The 18007-nt window shown below is 33.0% G+C and overlaps 3 protein-coding genes across 3 annotated transcripts; 2 read left to right on the forward strand and 1 right to left on the reverse strand.

Moving 5' to 3' along the window:
- The first annotated feature begins 4209 nt into the window (after nt 1–4209).
- Nucleotides 4210–6482, forward strand: LOC18019849 (O-methyltransferase MdmC). The gene is made up of 9 exons (XM_006402359.2): nt 4210–4607; nt 4705–4758; nt 4953–5036; nt 5132–5257; nt 5529–5596; nt 5676–5745; nt 5826–5891; nt 5975–6052; nt 6155–6482. The coding sequence occupies exons 1-9, from the start codon at nt 4362–4364 to the stop codon at nt 6194–6196; spliced, it is 834 nt and encodes a 277-aa protein (XP_006402422.1). The 5' UTR covers nt 4210–4361; the 3' UTR covers nt 6197–6482.
- Nucleotides 6483–6589: 107 nt separating this feature from the next.
- On the forward strand, nt 6590–7373 carry LOC18019851. The gene has a single exon (XM_006402360.2). It carries the CDS (start codon nt 6777–6779, stop codon nt 7128–7130), a length of 354 nt encoding a protein of 117 aa, XP_006402423.1. The 5' UTR covers nt 6590–6776; the 3' UTR covers nt 7131–7373.
- Nucleotides 7374–9899: 2526 nt separating this feature from the next.
- Nucleotides 9900–11388, reverse strand: LOC18019852 (B3 domain-containing transcription factor NGA2). Its single transcript, XM_006402361.2, has one exon. The coding sequence runs from the start codon at nt 10947–10949 to the stop codon at nt 10047–10049; it is 903 nt and encodes a 300-aa protein (XP_006402424.1). The 5' UTR covers nt 10950–11388; the 3' UTR covers nt 9900–10046.
- Between the last annotated feature and the right edge of the window lie 6619 nt (nt 11389–18007).

Raw genomic sequence — 18007 nt, forward strand, 5'->3', positions numbered from 1 at the left:
TGGTTTATTGTAATAAATGACTACAAATTTATTTTCTTTAAATTGTTTTTAAATTCTTTTTTTAGCTTGAATTCGGTTATGGTGTTCTAGTATTACAGAACTAAAACAAATATGTTAAACTAAATGAATATGTAAGTTCTAAGTTAAATTTTTTTGTTTTGCTTAGATCGGAAACAGTTTTTCCGGATTCAACACGTTTAAAAGCTTGAAGCCAACACAAAGAGATAGCAAAAAAAAAAAGAGATAGCAAGAAATAAGTTTAGTTGTGTTGGTAAAATAAAGTAAACTTAATAGAATGCATAAAATAATCTTTAGTACTCCGTAATAAAGTAGCCTCCGAAGAAGAAGAAGAATTACAAGAGTGGTCGGGTAAACAAATTTCTTTTAGCTGTGTGGGTCTTGCGTCACACAGGAACGTGAAAGGCGTGTCTTTTTCTTTTACGTTTTTATTTATAAATTGTCTAATCATTCCTTTTATTTTTAGAAACTAACATTTACTATTTTCTCAAGAAAACATAGTGTGGTACGATATCATTTGGGATTTTTTATTTTATTTTTTAATTTGATATCATCTTATAAGCTATAAATAATTTTTTGTTTTGTTAATATCAATGTTAGTCGTGGAAGCAACCTTGATTTCATATAGGTTGTTACGGTTTGTGTCTTTTATATACTTTGTAGATATGTCTTTTATAAAATCTAATCTGGTAGGATCGACATATAATTTAGTTATTGTCTTAATTCATTTAATTAGTTTCTTTAATTATCTAACTCTTTTCTTAAAAAAACAGGTTTAGTTATCTAACTTTCATTCACTCTTCTCCTATCAAGCTATCACCGCTTTTATTCGTCGTCTTGTCTTCGATATAGATATATATGACTTCTATTCGAACAAAATGAAGAAGTAAAAAAGATATCTGTGACTTCTAAAACTAAAAGTTACAATTGAATTTGTTGGGAAAAAAACGATAATAATATATTGACAGTGGAATATTCTTTTGGGATGCGACAATGGCAATCTCTCTCCCCACCATATATTTTTTTAGTTCACCGTATTCACATACAAAACAAATAAATCGAGTGTGAGAAGAACATACCTATCCATGGTCCAAGTTTGTGGCAAACATATACTACTGTATATTGTATTAGCATTTTAATACTTTATAATTTTAATTCAAGAAATTAAAATATATAATAGAAGAAAGGAAAGGGAAATATCTTCTTTATTTCTATAAAAACGTAAATATGTAAAATAGTTGGAAAATATAAATATGACGCGAACTGTTGGACGGCGAACACGTGCTCCGTAATTTTGGTCGTATGTTTCGAAAGTCTGTCAAATCATAAACAAGGATTTCTTTTATTATTAAAGACCTAAAACCATCTCCAATGATGAAAAATTTATAGAGATTTTCATCTTGTTTTTTAATATATTTTGTGTTACTTACATATATATATATTTGTGAGAGATTTTTAGTTTTGGAACCTGCATTGGTAGGTTCTTTAAATAAAATTTCTTTAGGTTCTCTAAACCCTAATCACACCCATTAAAAACCTTTGATTCAACATGCATTTATAATTGAGAAAGTGTAATCGGTGTCAAATCCAAAAAACCCAATTCATCTAATGATGAACCAAATCAGAAATTGTAAAAAAAACAAAAATTTTACCGGTAGCATCTAGTTCGCCATCGAACATTGTCTTCTACCCAAAAATCTTGCAAGCTTCATCGCTATAATTGAGAAAGAGAGATAAATGAAAGTGTTTATAATTGAGAAAGTGTAAACATGCATCAATGAGAGCATCGGATGGCCATCCAGGCTTCTCTTTTTTATTGTTTTGCCCTTGTTCCTAAACGAAGAAGAAGAGAAGAAGATTAAATAAAACCTTAAAGAAAATAAAAAAGAAAAAATAACTCTCAAACCAACTATATGAAGTCACGTCACAGTCTTTCATAGGTCTCTCAATTTCTTTCAAGAGAAACGGTTCTCCTTAATTAAACCATTTAATTTTTTTTTAAAGTATAATGGTCATCAGAACCCCTTAAGAGACCTGAATGGAGATGGTCTAAAGAAAATGTGGGGGTTCTGTTGCTTTGGTTGTTATAAAATCTTTTTGTAATTTTGTTCGTCTATAAAATCTCGTCTCGCCTTCCATTGACCAGTTGTCCAATTCCTATATTGGGATAAACGTATGACAAATTTTATAAGTATTTAAACGTCCATTGCATGAAAGTGATGATATTCCAAATTTAATAAGATATTGATATCTAGATAGATAAATAAATAAAACTGTCTATGATCTCAATAAACAACCATGTTTTATATGGTATAGAAATATTAGTACGTAGTACGTAAAATGAAAATGATATGTAAATTTTCGTATACGTATTACATACCCCTGTATTCCGTAACTAATATGATCAAATATAATTGACCATCTACACTAGTCTATAAACTCATAGACATTGATTATTGGCTATATAAAGTGGCAGGTCACACATATTTAATATCTTCTTAACTTATCATCACCTTATTAAAAATTTAAAACTATATTGGTAAACGACTCTTGTAACGCGTCGTGAGTTAAACATGATCAGATCCTTCGCTTTCGAAAATGAGTTCCCATTTGTTAAATGGTATTTATACGAATATATAAAGTACAAACACTATTATACAATGACATTTAAAACTGGTAAGAAAGTAAAGCAATAAACAAAGATGCTGAGCAAAAAAATAAAATAAAATAAAACAAAGACACGCGCATTGAACACGGTCTAAAGAAATACTTTTATACTCTATAGTCTTTTATCTATCAAACAAGTTTAAACAATTATTAAGTTGACAAAAACAATTATATTGATGTGCTTTGTAATTTAATAGTCCCCCAAATTGTATACATTGTTATACTAAATTACTGAAAGTTTTGTTCAGATAGTTAAATTAGTAATATAATTATTCTTAAAATTATTCTTACGAAAGTGACTAGATTTTTAATTAGTAAGATTACCAAAAAAAAAATGGATAAGAACCCAAACTGTCTTGATTTGAATATTAATATAATTTTTTTCCAATAGTAAAGACAACATGTCAACAACTTAAGTGTATGAAATATTATAATCACATGTTTATATAATTGTAACCTGTCAGATCACGTCTGGCTGATTGATGTTTTATTTTCAAATGCGATTCTTGTGGACTTTCAATATGTGGTTCACAAGCTTTTTGTCTTTCCCTTTTATTTAATCATCAACAAATATTTTTTTGTTGCTTTGCTCTAATGTTAATCTAGTCATGTATGTGGGTAGGTCATTAACAAATCTGTCATCAAACGAGGGATCGAGTAATCGGTGTTATTTAAATCTTTGTTGTATGAACTTGTTAAAATATCGATTTGTTTGTCATGCGATTTGGAAGGACTCTCTGAATGTTGATAAATTTCCCTTTAAAGGTATTATAGTATTTACGTGGCTATATGAAGCCAAAGTAGTTATACAATATCTGGGATTATATGGATGATTTTAACAGATTTTATCTAAACGATAGGAACCAAATATTCCTCTATTCCATCACTCTCTAGACTCTACCACAGGTATTTATTCTCGCATGTCAAAAGAAGTATCCTTCACAAATAAGCTTTGTCGTAATCATCTCTTCACAGAGGAAAGTACATAAATATACAAAAAATCGTCTATGCTTAGCAATATTTCATTTGTTGCCTCAAATCGGAGATTGGCATATGTTCTTTTTGAGTTTTTTTAGTCAGCCCAAATTTTTTAATACAGCTCTATATCTTCTACAAGATTAATATGAATTTTGATATTGTAAGCTCTTGTCAAGAAGAGATATCACTTGATTGAGGTTTGTAAATATATTGATTTGTATTTGTAGTCATAATACTTCTTATTAATTCAGATTCAAATTAGTTAAAGTCCGCAAATTTATGAAAAATGTACTTTCTCATTTTAGTAAAATGAAACATACATATGTATTAATAAAGGGAATATGCATATTAATCTTAACTTACTAAACTTACGAAAAAATTCGTTAATAAGGTATATTTATTTGTTGCCAAATAGGGTTATTTCAAAAAAAAATAATGTCACGGTCTACCTGTGATAGATTTTAAATGTTCAGGGCTTTATACGCAATTTCATGTTAATTTATTAACTAGCAATTCCTGTGTTTAATGTACCCAATTACCATCGCGCGAAATCGGTTATAGTACGGCGGCCGACCCGGTTCAACATTATGACCCGACCCGGTTGATTGGAGCAGACACAGATAACAATCCAGTCTGTATCGCCTCACAGAGGATTTGTATCGCCTCCTTTCTCAGTCCGTTTTGCGGAGCCGCAGAAGATGGCGACCGGTTTAGCGATGAATCGATGCTCAATTTCGTTAATTAGAACGGCCGATACTTTACTCAACCGGCCAACCGTCTCCGTCGTCAGGAGTTTGAAACTTAGTCGCCGGCTTATCGGAAACTGCTCGATGGCGACGGCCCCTTTTGTTGTGGCGGACGACGAGAAGTACGGAAACAAACAGGTTATCAGTCTCACTCCTCGCATTTACGACTATGTCCTCTCCAACGTTCGCGAGCCTAAGGTTTGTAACTCTTCCTCTGCTTTGGTTTTCGTCTTCCTTTTCTCAGGGTTTAAGGATTTTAGTTCTGATTTAGCTTCTTGCTTGATTCTGCTTTTAGATTCTTAGGAAACTTCGGGAAGAGACTGCCAAAATGCGAGGTAGTCAAATGCAGGTACTAATTTCCCCCAGGATTACGATTCTTTCTAATGGTTACAAAACTATGCTATTTGTTTTGAATCTGAATTAGTTTTTGTTGGTTTATTGGGGTGAACAAGATTTTAAGCTGGAAGAATGGACAATGCTATTTTTGTTACTGTCACGACCAAGCTAACTTTCTAGTAAATTACATTTGATATTTGGCTGCAGGTATCTCCTGATCAGGGCCAATTGCTTGCAATGCTTGTGCAGATTCTTGGAGCAGAAAAGTGTATTGAAGTCGGTGTTTACACGGTGTTAATCTTCTTCCAATGAGTTTCCTCAGCGTTGTTATGTTGGCTCAATTTAGTTCCTTGTGACAAAGGATGATAAGATTTTGTTTTCGACAGGGATATTCATCACTGGCCGTGGCGTTGGTTCTGCCGGAATCCGGATGTCTTGTTGCCTGTGAAAGGGATTCTAATTCTCTTGAAGTTGCTAAGCGGTACTATGAGCTTGCCGGAGTCTCTCACAAGGTGAGACCAAAAAAAATAAATCTTTCAATCATCTCAAAAAATTATGATGTTTTTCTTTTTGGCACGAAACATTGCTGTTTTATTCTTTTTCGTTTGCTGTGTTGTGACCGAATTATTGTATCTTATCTTGTAAATAGCAAACACTCTGTTTGTAAAAAAATTTCTCAATGTACATATGGCCTCTTTGAAACCCCTTATAACATGTGTTTTGCTCTGTTGTCGATTCATTACGAGCAACTGCATGATTCTTTGATTTGTTTACTCTAGTCAGGTTAATGTGAAACATGGTCTTGCAGCAGAATCATTGAAATCCATGATTCAGAACGGTGAAGGATCCAGGTTGATACAAGAGGTTTCTTTCATATTAGTGTCGAGGGTGTCTCTACTTGAAATTCATTCAAGCTTTTCGTATTTGCAGCTATGATTTTGCATTTGTCGATGCGGATAAGAGGATGTACCAGGACTACTTCGAATTGCTTCTTCAACTTGTAAGACGAAGATCATAAGGCTAGTCTCTTTTCCATAGGGTTAAAGTTAGCTTTAGCAGTTTGTATCTCTGTTGACGCAGGTCAGGGTTGGTGGACTCATTGTGATGGATAATGTTCTTTGGCACGGACGAGTTGCTGATCCTATGGTATGCTTCTTAACCATAAAAATGCTCCAAAAGATTCTCCAATGAGATGAAGACCACAATTTTATAACGATGAATTCCAACAGGTCAATGATGCAAAGACCATCAGCATTAGGAATTTCAACGAAAACTTAATGGCTGATGAACGCATAAGCATTAGTATGGTGAGTTCTTTTATTTTTTTGGATTCCATCGCTTTGTGTTTCCAGTACAACGAGCTCTTCCAAGCCCATGATTTTGATTTTTCACCCTTTTTTTCGCATCAGGTACCAATCGGTGATGGCATGACGATATGCCGCAAGAGATAATCATCCTCAAATAAACATTTGGATTCACAGTGAACCTTAAGCCAAGTCTTTTAAGCATAAGAGTACCGATGAAGCCAACATATATTTCAGGACATCACGGAAACGGTTCTTTTCTCTGGACATGATGCACAGTATAAACTTGGGAGGCCAACTACAAATTAGACTAATGGGCTTGTATAACTTCAAATTCTTAGATCTTTAATAGCAGAGTATCTTAAACCGGTACGAAATTTCCTTTTTTTCAATGTCGGTCAAAATAAATTGATGGACCGTCAAAACGAGGAAACCGAGAGATTGTCACTGTGCCCCCGTGGTACGAAACAGCGTGACGTTTGATGGTTTGGATTGAAAACTGCGCGTAGTTTTTGTTGTCTACTTGGCTCAGTGCGTGGGCCAGCTGTACCACCAATTCAAACAACACGGTTACGCTGACTCTGAGAAATCCCCAAATCTCCGCAAATTAGGGTTCATTCGTTCCTGACACTTGGAACGCTAATCGGAAATTTCTTCTCCCTTCGCTACGAAATTTCTTCGGAAGGATTAGTTTTCTAGAATCTCTCGAATCAATCAAATTCACGAGATGCCGTCGTTCACACTGAGCATTCCCTTACTTTTGCTGTGTTTCTGCTTGATCGGCTTACAAGCTGCGGATGATCTCCCGGACAAATCCGGCGGCGATGTTTGCCCCAGGGTTTCGGATCCGGGTGGGTGTCCAATAAATTGTTTCCGGGCGGATCCAGTTTGCGGAGCCGATGGAGTCACGTACTGGTGCGGTTGTCCCGACGCAGCGTGCCATGGCGCTCGTGTAGTCAAAACTGGGGCTTGCGACGCAGGTAACGCCGGAAGTGCTTCTGTTCCCGGCCAAGCTTTGTTATTGATTCATACTGTTTGGCTCTTCTTGCTCGGACTCTCTCTTCTCGTTGGTGTTTTCTGAGCTCCAGAGTTAATGGCGGATTAGAGAAGGAATTTACCCCAATTCGTTTGTCGCTTTTTTTCTTGTCATACTTTATAGAAAACATGTGTTTGAGATGATTCATGACTCTATAGATCACACGTAGAATGGTGTTTGTATGTGTAAGTTGAGTAGATTTTCTCTAATGGATTGCCTTGTTGTGTTATTGTTTTGCTTTGTGTGCTAAATCACGTCTTGGCTTATGATTATGCAATTATACCTCAACACCATCAATTTCCTTTTTTTGTTTCCTTTAAAGGATGAATCTTGGGATTTCTTTTTCGTTTGATTTTTCCTAAAAAAAAAACAGAAAAATAATAATAACCTGTCACAATATTTCATGGATCGGCCATTGATAGTAGTAATATGGTTTGAGACCTGGTCCATGGATTGAGCATAATAAAAGATTTTCATTTTTAGACATGGTAGAAATCAAAAAATAACTTGTAGACATGCACGGAGTAGCCACGCAAATGTGAATAATTTCCTCCATTGCTCCAGCTAAATGTTTCAAATCATCGGTTCACTTGAATGGTTCTCTTTCTGCTTGAGCTCCAAATGTTACAGTCATTGGTTTGATTGAATACTTCTGTTTCTGTTTCTTTTTTGGTCAACCAAAGATAAGTAGTACATAAAACCTTCATGAACGTGGTATTACTACAAAAAGAAAATCCAGACGATTGACATAGTGCTGGTGACATGAGAATTCGAAACAAAGTCTTGATCGTGGATACTCAGGCTGTTTTTTCTTTTTGACAGCACAAAAACCAGAGATTTATGTCACTCTACGAATCTTTATAACAACACAAAACATATTTTTCCCCAATAAAAACATGTTCTTTAATTATCAGTTTCTTTGGTTAAATCTAGTTAATTTGTTTGCTTAAAGATCGGAATCTTGGATACAAAAGATTGGAAACAAAGAAAAATTCACATCTCATGTTTGCTCACTAAAAAGTAGTAGGATGCTAAGAAAACATTTAAAATTTTATTAAATTAATGTATCGCCACGGGATGCCTTCAATTTTATACTGATTTGATTTCTCTTTTATTTATTTTCTTTGGGGGAGACGTGGCTCATCTCCCATAGTTATCATTATCATCATCACCATTTTTTCGTAGCTTAGTCTAATATCTCATCTGCTCTTCGCATATAGGTAATAATAATATGATTTTATTATGTGATCTATAGGTATATAGCCCTCGCTGATTTCGATGGCTTTTATCACAGCTATAGTATGTATAGGCTCTTAACTTTAGCTGACATGCTCCTGGTTTGCTTAGTTTAACGAACTATAAATGTTAAAAATCTATCTATATATTTTCGTATCTCTTTTTCAAGTTTAGGTTCCTCACGAAAGTAGCAAAACGCATAGAAGCACACACACACGCTTATGTTTTTTTTTTTTTGCTAAAGAACACACACGCTTATGTTATAACATACATATACATATACATAAATAAATGACCTTTTTAAAAAAACATCATATATGGTGAAATAACGTCTTTAGTTGTTTTTGTTATTATTTACATATTAGACAGAACTCTTTATAAAAACAAATGCTAATTTATATTAGTGTTTCATGTTATCTCTCATCTCTGCATGCGCTCATGGCTCGGTTAATTTTTTAAAAAAATTATAACAGGCAAATACTGTTGACATAGCTAAAATTTATTTCAATCCATCCAAAAGCTCTAGATTTCTTTTGTTAAGTATCATTCGTGAAAAGCTTGAACGAGATCTTGTTTAATTGATCTATGATCAATCCACTAAGGGTCTACTGTCTACAAATCTATACGTATCACAATGCATCTTAAACTTATCTTGGAACTAGCTAGATATAAGCCCTAGATTTTAATGATACTAATTAATGTATAGTGGCTATATATATGGGAAAAAACACATGGACACATATACATATCAAATTCGTGTAGATGAGTTTAGTTATCATCACATTGTAATTAATTAATTGTTAAAAATTATTTTATTCCTAGCTAAAAATCTTTATACCACCAATGGGATGCAATTAAAGGAGATAACCACACGCCTAAACACACCGAACAAGACCTAAAATTAACACCCCCTGCGTGTATCTTAATATTATATATATACATATGGGTGTGTGTATGTGTGAGCTGTACATGAGCCGGATAAAGAAACCAGTTTAATAACTAAGAACCGAAAAAAAAAATCATTTACTTCTGTAACAATTAACGCATCAGCAATATATGTGACACAGATCATATCTTTTCAATCTTACCCACATCAAAAAACTATTCTTTTATATATTATTATAAGTTATACTGTAATAAAAATTGTGTGAGATGTAAACTAAAAATATCCAGTTTTGTCTCTGCCCATCTCCTGCAATCTGCAAAATCTGCTTGACTAATTAAGCAGCAGCAACGGCTTCAGAAACGCAGCAGTAACAGGACAGCAGCCATATCAAATAAACTAAACAAAGTAAAAAGTTCAATAACCATTTAATGTCATTATACACACAATGATGCAGTTACATATTATAAATATAAATACATATACATACATTTTCACTTTTCTAAGACAGCCCATATCTTCTGATTAGTTTCTGACCAGAGGGACATGGATTTTAAGTTTAACACTGATCCCTATCCAAAGTTTATGTTCTGTTATACTGTGACCCACCAAAGCTACTAGGAGACTCATTGAGGAAAAGTTTCAAACTTTTTTGAAGAACAAATCGGAATTAAAAAACAAAAAAAGACTTATGCTAGAACCAAATTCGATTTATTAAAGAACATGTTATTTCTTGATATTATCATTGAATCTTGAACGAAACCCTTGTGTCACATATATATAATATGTATAATTATCATATATAATGTGTATTTAAATAGAGATTAACCTCATAATCATCATCATCTATCCAAATCGAAAGACAAAGAAGACTTTCCTTTCTTTGTAAACAAGTTATGATCCTCATCAACACTTGCAGCTTCCATTGCTACTAAAGACTCATCATCACTGGTCACTAACCTCAGCTGGAGAAGAGAACCAGCACCAGCCATAGAAACGCTCCCACATGGCATACTACCACCGGAAGACGACGACTCTTCCTCCGTGCTATTCACACTTGCTCCGCCGCCGCCGCCGCCGCCGCACTCCATATCCACTCCAAACAGCCTTAACCTCTTCTCTCCTCTTGATGAAGCCATAGCAGCCACTTGTGATCTCCTTTGCATCATAACCGGCACGGATTCAATCACAGCCGTTGGATGGCTCCTCTCCATTGACCTCACATAATACCCAATTCCTAGATCTCGTTGAAATCGATGATAAAGGTTGTGACTTTCGTAATTTGTCGGCATCTGAGGATGAGGGAAAGAGTAAATCCTAGGGAACATAGCTCCGGCGAACTGATGATGATGATCGGGAATCTTTGGTCGTCTCCTCCAATCGATGTAAAGCTTGTCTTTATTACCGGGATCTCTCTGAAAAGAAACGATGTCGCCAGCGTCAAGCTTCTTGTCTTTGACGAAACGACTCCAACCTTTAGTCATGACATAGCTTTGGCTGCTGTTCCAGTAAGAGTAACGGAATCTCCATGAGTTTCCTGTTCGATCTTCGAAGTTTAGAAGCAAACCTTTGTTATTGTCGTTTGTTGAGGAATTGTCTAAAGGGAAGTATCTCTCTGCGTGTTGCTTTGGGATCACGAGTCGGTTTAGTTTCCCTACGTCGCTTGGTGTTACTACTTTGTCGAACATGTGCTCTCTCTCCATCGAAGAAGCTTCTTCCACAGGTTTCTCTTCTTCTGGATTCATATTTCTTGTTTAGGGAATCAATCTCAGATCTCTCCGGATTTTGACTTCCTCTCCATTCGATTTGAGAGCAATTCGATGAGAATTTGAAGTTAAAGATTCAATCTTTGGGTACACAAACACAAGAAAGAGTGGATATAGAGAGAAATGGAACCCTAGTTTCGGAATTGAGAAAAAGGAGGAGAATGGAGGAGAGAAGAGTATGGTGGTGGATGAGATTGACCTAATTATACAAAAGTAGAAAGTGGGTTTTTTTTTTGCCTAACTTCACTGATTAGCACGATTCTTTCTGATCTCTCTCTATTGAAGCCTTCTCTCTCTACTGTTTATGGAGCAAGAAGCTCTTCAATTCCAAGAAAAGAAAAGAAATTAATTAGGAACATCTCTGAAGGGCAAAGGAGGAGCGAGAGAGAGAGAGAGAGATCATGTAATATGAGATTGAAAGAGATATGGGCTGAGAGGAGAGAGAGAGAGAGAGGGGACCCATGAACAATCTGGTTCTGTTCATGTGAGCTTCTTGTCCTTTTTCTACCATCCTCGTTTCATTTTTCTCCATACAAATTCGTTATTACATTCATTTGTTTTGGCCTTTTTTAATAATATATGTTTTGATTTATATACCATTCTGAAAATGCAAAGAGTAAATTTAATTTGTCCAGTGGTTCATTTTCATAACAATGAAAATTTCATATAGAAAAAGAAAATCAATGTGTATCATATTTTTTAATTCCAATATAATATGGTAGATCATTCAGAGCGAGCTAAAAAATATGAAATGAGAAAACGATCTAGATGATAATCATTTATAATAAGAGTTAAGTAAATATGAGTAATCATGTGTAGTTAAAATTTGAATATGATAAATGTTATTTAGTTATTTTGGTTGAGAAGATTATTTTTGTTTTTGGAATGTGATTATTTAAACAAGAAAGGTTAAAATACCAAAAAGAAAAATTAAAGGGTTCTCTTAAATTTGGAAATAATTTTTTGCAATTCTTGAAAGTTTAAGAGACCCCTTTTTAATTTTCTTTTGGTATTTTTTTGAGAAAATTAAGAATTTTAAAAGGTAATTTTAGAAATTTAAGCATAAATAGTAGTCCTTAAAAATAATATTCATCTATTACATTACGATACAGTGTGACCAAGCCGGAAATATTTTTTGGCCAACCTGTCATAATATTCATTATATAATAAAGTGTTGGGATATGAGGAGAAATAGATGATAATGTGGGCTTAGGAATATATTTGTTTTTGTTTGAAGAGAAAAAATCTAAAAGATTACTATAGAGAAGACTATTGGATTTTAATGAACAGAGAATAATAAATGCTAATTATTGAGGTCTGTGGTAAGGCTTTTTGGGATGGGTTGCCTCAATTTGCTTTTACAAGGACAAGATGACATGTTGGTTTATAGTTTTGGTCTTTACTGTTGACTTTTTATTTGTTTGTCCAGAAACTTATTTACAGGGAAAAAATTACAGTAATTAATTCAAAATATAAAAAGTGGACAACTCATTTATATATGTGTATGCATAAGTTAATTAACAACCACAAAAAAACATTTGTTCAAGTATCTGCATACGTATATGTTTTACAAATGTTGTAACACAGACATGTTAGAAAACATATAAGTGATTCTTTTGTTCTGCTAATCACACTCACACATTAATTATCATTTCTGTTATCCCAATCACAATATTACTGGCTACATATATATATATATATATATACACTTATGTACAATAGACAGATATATAGTTATATACTATGTTTATTTGGGCTCCCTAGTTTGAACCTAATTAACAAGATTACTATAAGAGAAAAGTTAGGACCTGACGACTTAAACTCAAACCCATCTCTTTTGGAAACTATGATTACAGAATACGAACCTAGCTAGATTCCGTTTATTGTTTTTTATTTTTAAATATTTGTTGTGCCTAATATATTATTTTTAATTAATATTCTATGTATTACGGAGTATTGTCTTCTGTCTCCTCGAACATGTAAAACGAAATTAAAATGCATGTGATCCATCACCATATGCAATTGTGAGAATGGTGGGCTGATTTGTACCTTTTCCAATTATTTTTCTGTGAAGTTTTACCCGTCATGCTTAGTCTCTACTCTCTACTTTTATGGCATGATTTAACTTTTTTTTTGGTTAGAAGAAAAATTAATTTAGTTTATCAAAACTGAAACATCAAGAATGTTTTGAGGACTAAAACAAGAAAAAGGAAGGAGAGCTAAACAAAGCTGAATGGTCAGAAATGGATTTTTACGTTAGCATAAATCACGCTTTAATCTATATATATCCTATCACGTGAAAAATAAAAATTATAGTGAGTTCTCGTGGACCGACCAAAGTATCCTAGACTTATAGCGATGCAGATTAAATGTGTTTTTTATTTGGTTAAAAAGATTATAAAATGCTCAAAAAATGAAAAAACGAAAACCGATACAGTTTTAGTTTTGTGTACAGCACTACGGCTCATTCTTTAGACCGACATCACGTAAACATTACTACATAATACACATGTTGTTCTAGAACAAGACACGTGGCATTCACATGACCCCCTTCGAATACAAATTAAAAGTTTGTTTAAAAAAATTTCACGTAAATTCATGTTAAATCTTATCGTTATTTACGTACGTGGTAAGTGGTCCTGAAAGAGACGAAGCACCATTCATGTCTCTATGGCTAATTTCGGCTTAGTTAAGGGAGAATAATCAATTAAGTAAATCTTAGTTAAGGCTTGATTTAAACAAAGGTTAAAGTTCATGCATCTGATATAAAAATAAAATTAAAGAGTAGGTGAAAGAACATTTATCAATGTGGTCCAAACTCTCATCTCACAATGTTTACATAATTGAGTGGTCATAAAACTTTCAGGCGATAAACTGTTATTTTTTTTGGTTTGATTATTCACCAGAAATTAAATAAATATATATTACACCTATACGTGCATACTTATTGACTTTTAATATATATGTACCCACCCACTCTTTATTTTCTTTATTTCATGATAATGCATCCAAAATGAAATCACATAATGAATTTATTTACAAAAACTAACTAATCGGTCCAAATATTACTCTATCCGGCTGGCCAGTGGAATTTCTTGAAGATGATTTTTTTTTCTCAACTCAGTTGAAGTTGATTTTCTGCAAATTAATAATGACGAATAAAACAAAGGATTTCTAGAATCTGAAAATGGTGAAAAAAATGATTAAATGCTTAATTTATAGAAATGGTGGAAATTAGGAAGGAGACGTCGTAGCGTCGTCCTTTTCAAAGCATATACCCTTGTAGCAACGGGACCAATCTATAATTCTATAAATATGATTCAGAAAGAGAGTTATTTACAAATATCCGGTGTGATATCTGACCCAGAAAAATATACACCTCATAGATAAAAAAATCATGCGGTTTAATAGAAAAAAAGAATGGAGACTAATATGGTGGGGGTTGGCTATGGAAGTATGTGTGGAGGTATGTGAAATGAGTGTTAAAAGAAGAGTTTTAGGGTAAGGACCACTTCTTACAAATAGAGTAAACCTAAGCTTTGCAGATTGATTTACCATTTTTTCTCTTTAATGTTGATAATTACATTATATTTGTAAACGACTTTGCAAAAAAAATTGGTTGATTGGTTGAATTACTATGGAAACGAGGAAACAGTGGTTTGTCGATTAAGATGTGCATGTGTGTAGACCGTAGGTAAATGAACTAGGGTTTCTTGTTTTTATTTTGTTATAAATAATTAAATGCAATCTTTTATCAAAACACTGAAAAAAGTAAATAATAATTAAATGTACGTAGTCCATGATTTTTTTAGACCGATGCGATATTCGTGTTAATCAAGGGGGTTATTGAGAGTTGGATTTATGAAAATTTTAGTTGATTTTAAAAATCATGAGATTTGTCAAATTTTTAAGAGTTTTGTTGGATTTGTAAAATTTAGAGAGAGTTTTATGGATTTAAACAATCTATTAAGAATTTTTTAATATGACAGATTTTGAGAATCCAAAAGATATAGGTAGTATTTTGAGAATCATGATTTATGAATTAAATTACAAAGAATCATTATACTAATAACACTAGATTATAACAGAATCATAAAATCATTAAAATGCAGACTTTTTGAATAACAATGATTAGATTATAAAAATCATCATATCAATAACAATTGATTTTTATAATCTTTAAATGAATAACAAATGAATATATTAAGAATATAAAAATATACAAACCAATAACTATAAAATTTTAAACTCTAAAATTTTTTATAAATCAACTCTCCAATAACATCCCAAATCTAGTATCATATGTTACATACCGCGACCATATTATGGGGGAGGAAAAGGAAAGCAAAATAACAAAATAGAAAAAAAAAAATTTGACTGTATATAAATACGATAAGTCGCAATCAAAGAGGGTAGTGGTGAAATAAAAGGCGGACCAATTTCTTTAATAATAATAAAAATGGAAGATGGATGGTGCGATAATGGCGACAACATGTTCCAACTGTCATTTGCCCCCCAGGGTCTAGGACTCTTGCTCTATCCCTAGCCAACCCTGTTTTCTATTTAATTTAATTAATTAGATAATTTAAACAAATTTATTTTAAGAACTTTACTTATGGCATGGGTCTTGAAAAGTTTCATGTAGATATATTATTATATCTTATTTACCTTTGGAATCTAATTCCGAATAGCTTTAATTGTGATAGCAAAAGCTATATCCGTTTCGAGAACTGATTTTGTCCACAATACTCTCGAAATTGGCTTTGTATACTAGTAGTCTAGTTCGACTTTAGTTTGATTTTTTCGTATTGATTAGTGTTAACCATCACGAATATTGCATATATAGGAAACAAATTGACTAACGAGCTAAAAATTATCAAGAAATCTTACATTGAAAAGAAGATGGAACCCAAGACATTAGTTTTGTCTTTTGACTCATTATCAATTTGTTTGGATATGAAGCTAGAATACAGGAACTTTTACGTGATAGCATAACCTAATACACTCAAAAGAGATACTTTATTCAAAGATAATAATTTGTTTTAATATGAATAAGCGCAGCTATGATTACATATATATATATATTATTTACATAGATCGATGAATATAACAATAGTTTTAGTATTGACTTGATCATCTCTTGAGTCTCCACTTTTAGGGTTCGCACACATACAATGACCATACGTGCTTAGATTTACCTTTTGAAAGTGCATTTGGCTGTGTATGTGTTATTAATTGACCTTAAATTAGAATAACAAAAAAAAAACAAAACAGAAGAAAAAAAACATATATACAGTATAAGATATACACCGATAGGATTAATAAAATACAGATGCAAAAATATATGACGCGGTGGGGTAGGTTTGTATGGGGAGAGGGGGATACAGAGGAATCGTATCCAAGTTAGCTGAAAGGGAAGATTCAATTGTATGCAAAATTGGATATGTCATAATTATTATTTTCAATTTCACATAAAACTTCATATATATATATATATATATCTCAAAATATAATAACACGTGTAAGAACATTCGCATTTACTGTTCCATATCGTTGCTACATACGTGAATTTGGCATTACATATACATATACACTCCGTCATTCGTCAATATGTATATATATGACCTCTGAAATGGCTGCAGAAGTCAGTTTCTCAGTCATGATCCTAGCCTTTCGATATATATTTACACATTATTCATTGACTGTTTCCACAATTAACCACATGTACATGTATATATGGGTGTATCTACAAGCACCTGTGATAACATATAAGATACATGGAGTTGCAAATTTGCAAATTACTTTTTAACATAAGATTATAATAAAATGTCGATGTATATGTGATATTGGCTGAAATAATTGAAGGTTCGAAATTTTATTCGAGCCTTCTACAACATATATATAACTACGATAAATAAAAGTCTAAAATCGAGAAATTGCAGTAAACCATATAATGGATCCAAATACGAGATATCGCGTCTTCACTCAATGCACGATTTAGTTATTGTAAAATTTTTGAGATAGGTTTCAATCTGGAAGATGTAATGAGTAGGAAGGTGAGAATTACACATGAAAGATGTAATGAAGAGGAAGGTGAGGGTGGTCCAACCAAATAAAGACGATAGATAAAGATCAAAGAGACTATACATTGTCCCTTCACAAGTCTGATATATCATTGTATTTTTTGGTTTAGTCGCTTTCCTTTCTCCCACCAACACAATCGCAACATTTTGTAACTATTATTTATATACCAAATGGGAAAAGTTCAATTAATATGGGCCAACAGATAGCCCATTAGTGGCACCTGTTACAAGGTCACAAAAATTTTGGACCTTTTCGATGTTTCTCGCGACACGAGACAGAGTTCTCTCCCGTGTGATGCTGATTCCTCCGTTTGGTAGCGGTGATGGTCTCGCTCTCTTCATCCCTCCTTTCCAGACAGAAATGGGCCTAAAACGGCTGTAATGGGTTTTATTTGTGGTTAATTTACGTGATCTTCCACTCTAGGGAAAAAAAAAAATTTAGATAAAAAATTTAAATCCATAAATAGAACAAAAAAATTTTTAGACACATAAAATAGATCCAATAATCTAAAAAATTTTATTACAAAATTTTTAGATCCATGGAATGTCGCACCTTTGCTCTACCCACTTGGGCCGGGCCTGCCTTCCACGTGAGTATGTTTAAATTTCATGATAATTAGAGCTGGTCCCACTGATTGTGCCAGGTTAAAGGTGATGTGGCGTTTAACAAACGATTAGATTAATTTTCGTGTTGTCGGAACCGTACCAAAAGATTTTCTAGACTAGTCAACAGCGATAACTATTCATTTAAATTATTTATATGTCATCATTTTAACATATCCTTAAAGAAAAAATATATCTGCATTCGTAATCCAGAATCATAAGCGATAACTATTCATTTAAATAATTTACATGTCATTTTAACAGGTGACATATTATAGCATGCTTTGTAAAGCGAAGCCTACATCAATATATCATTTCATTTTGCAATATAGTTGTAACCCGCTTTTTAAA

The sequence above is a fragment of the Eutrema salsugineum genome, unplaced genomic scaffold (assembly GCF_000478725.1).
Source record: "Eutrema salsugineum unplaced genomic scaffold, Eutsalg1_0 scaffold_19, whole genome shotgun sequence".
Taxonomy (NCBI): domain Eukaryota; kingdom Viridiplantae; phylum Streptophyta; class Magnoliopsida; order Brassicales; family Brassicaceae; genus Eutrema; species Eutrema salsugineum.

Excerpts from the sequence above, each read along its gene's own strand:
- LOC18019849 (XM_006402359.2), top strand. The coding sequence starts at position 4,362 with ATGGCGACCGGTTTAGCGATGAATCGATGCTCAATTTCGTTAATTAGA. Across the intron at positions 4,759-4,952 it reads TGCGAGGTAGTCAAATGCAG|GTATCTCCTGATCAGGGCCA; the intron begins GTACTAATTTCC and ends ATTTGGCTGCAG. Across the intron at positions 5,746-5,825 it reads TCGAATTGCTTCTTCAACTT|GTCAGGGTTGGTGGACTCAT; the intron begins GTAAGACGAAGA and ends CTGTTGACGCAG.
- LOC18019851 (XM_006402360.2), top strand. The coding sequence starts at position 6,777 with ATGCCGTCGTTCACACTGAGCATTCCCTTACTTTTGCTGTGTTTCTGC.
- LOC18019852 (XM_006402361.2), bottom strand. The coding sequence starts at position 10,949 with ATGAATCCAGAAGAAGAGAAACCTGTGGAAGAAGCTTCTTCGATGGAG.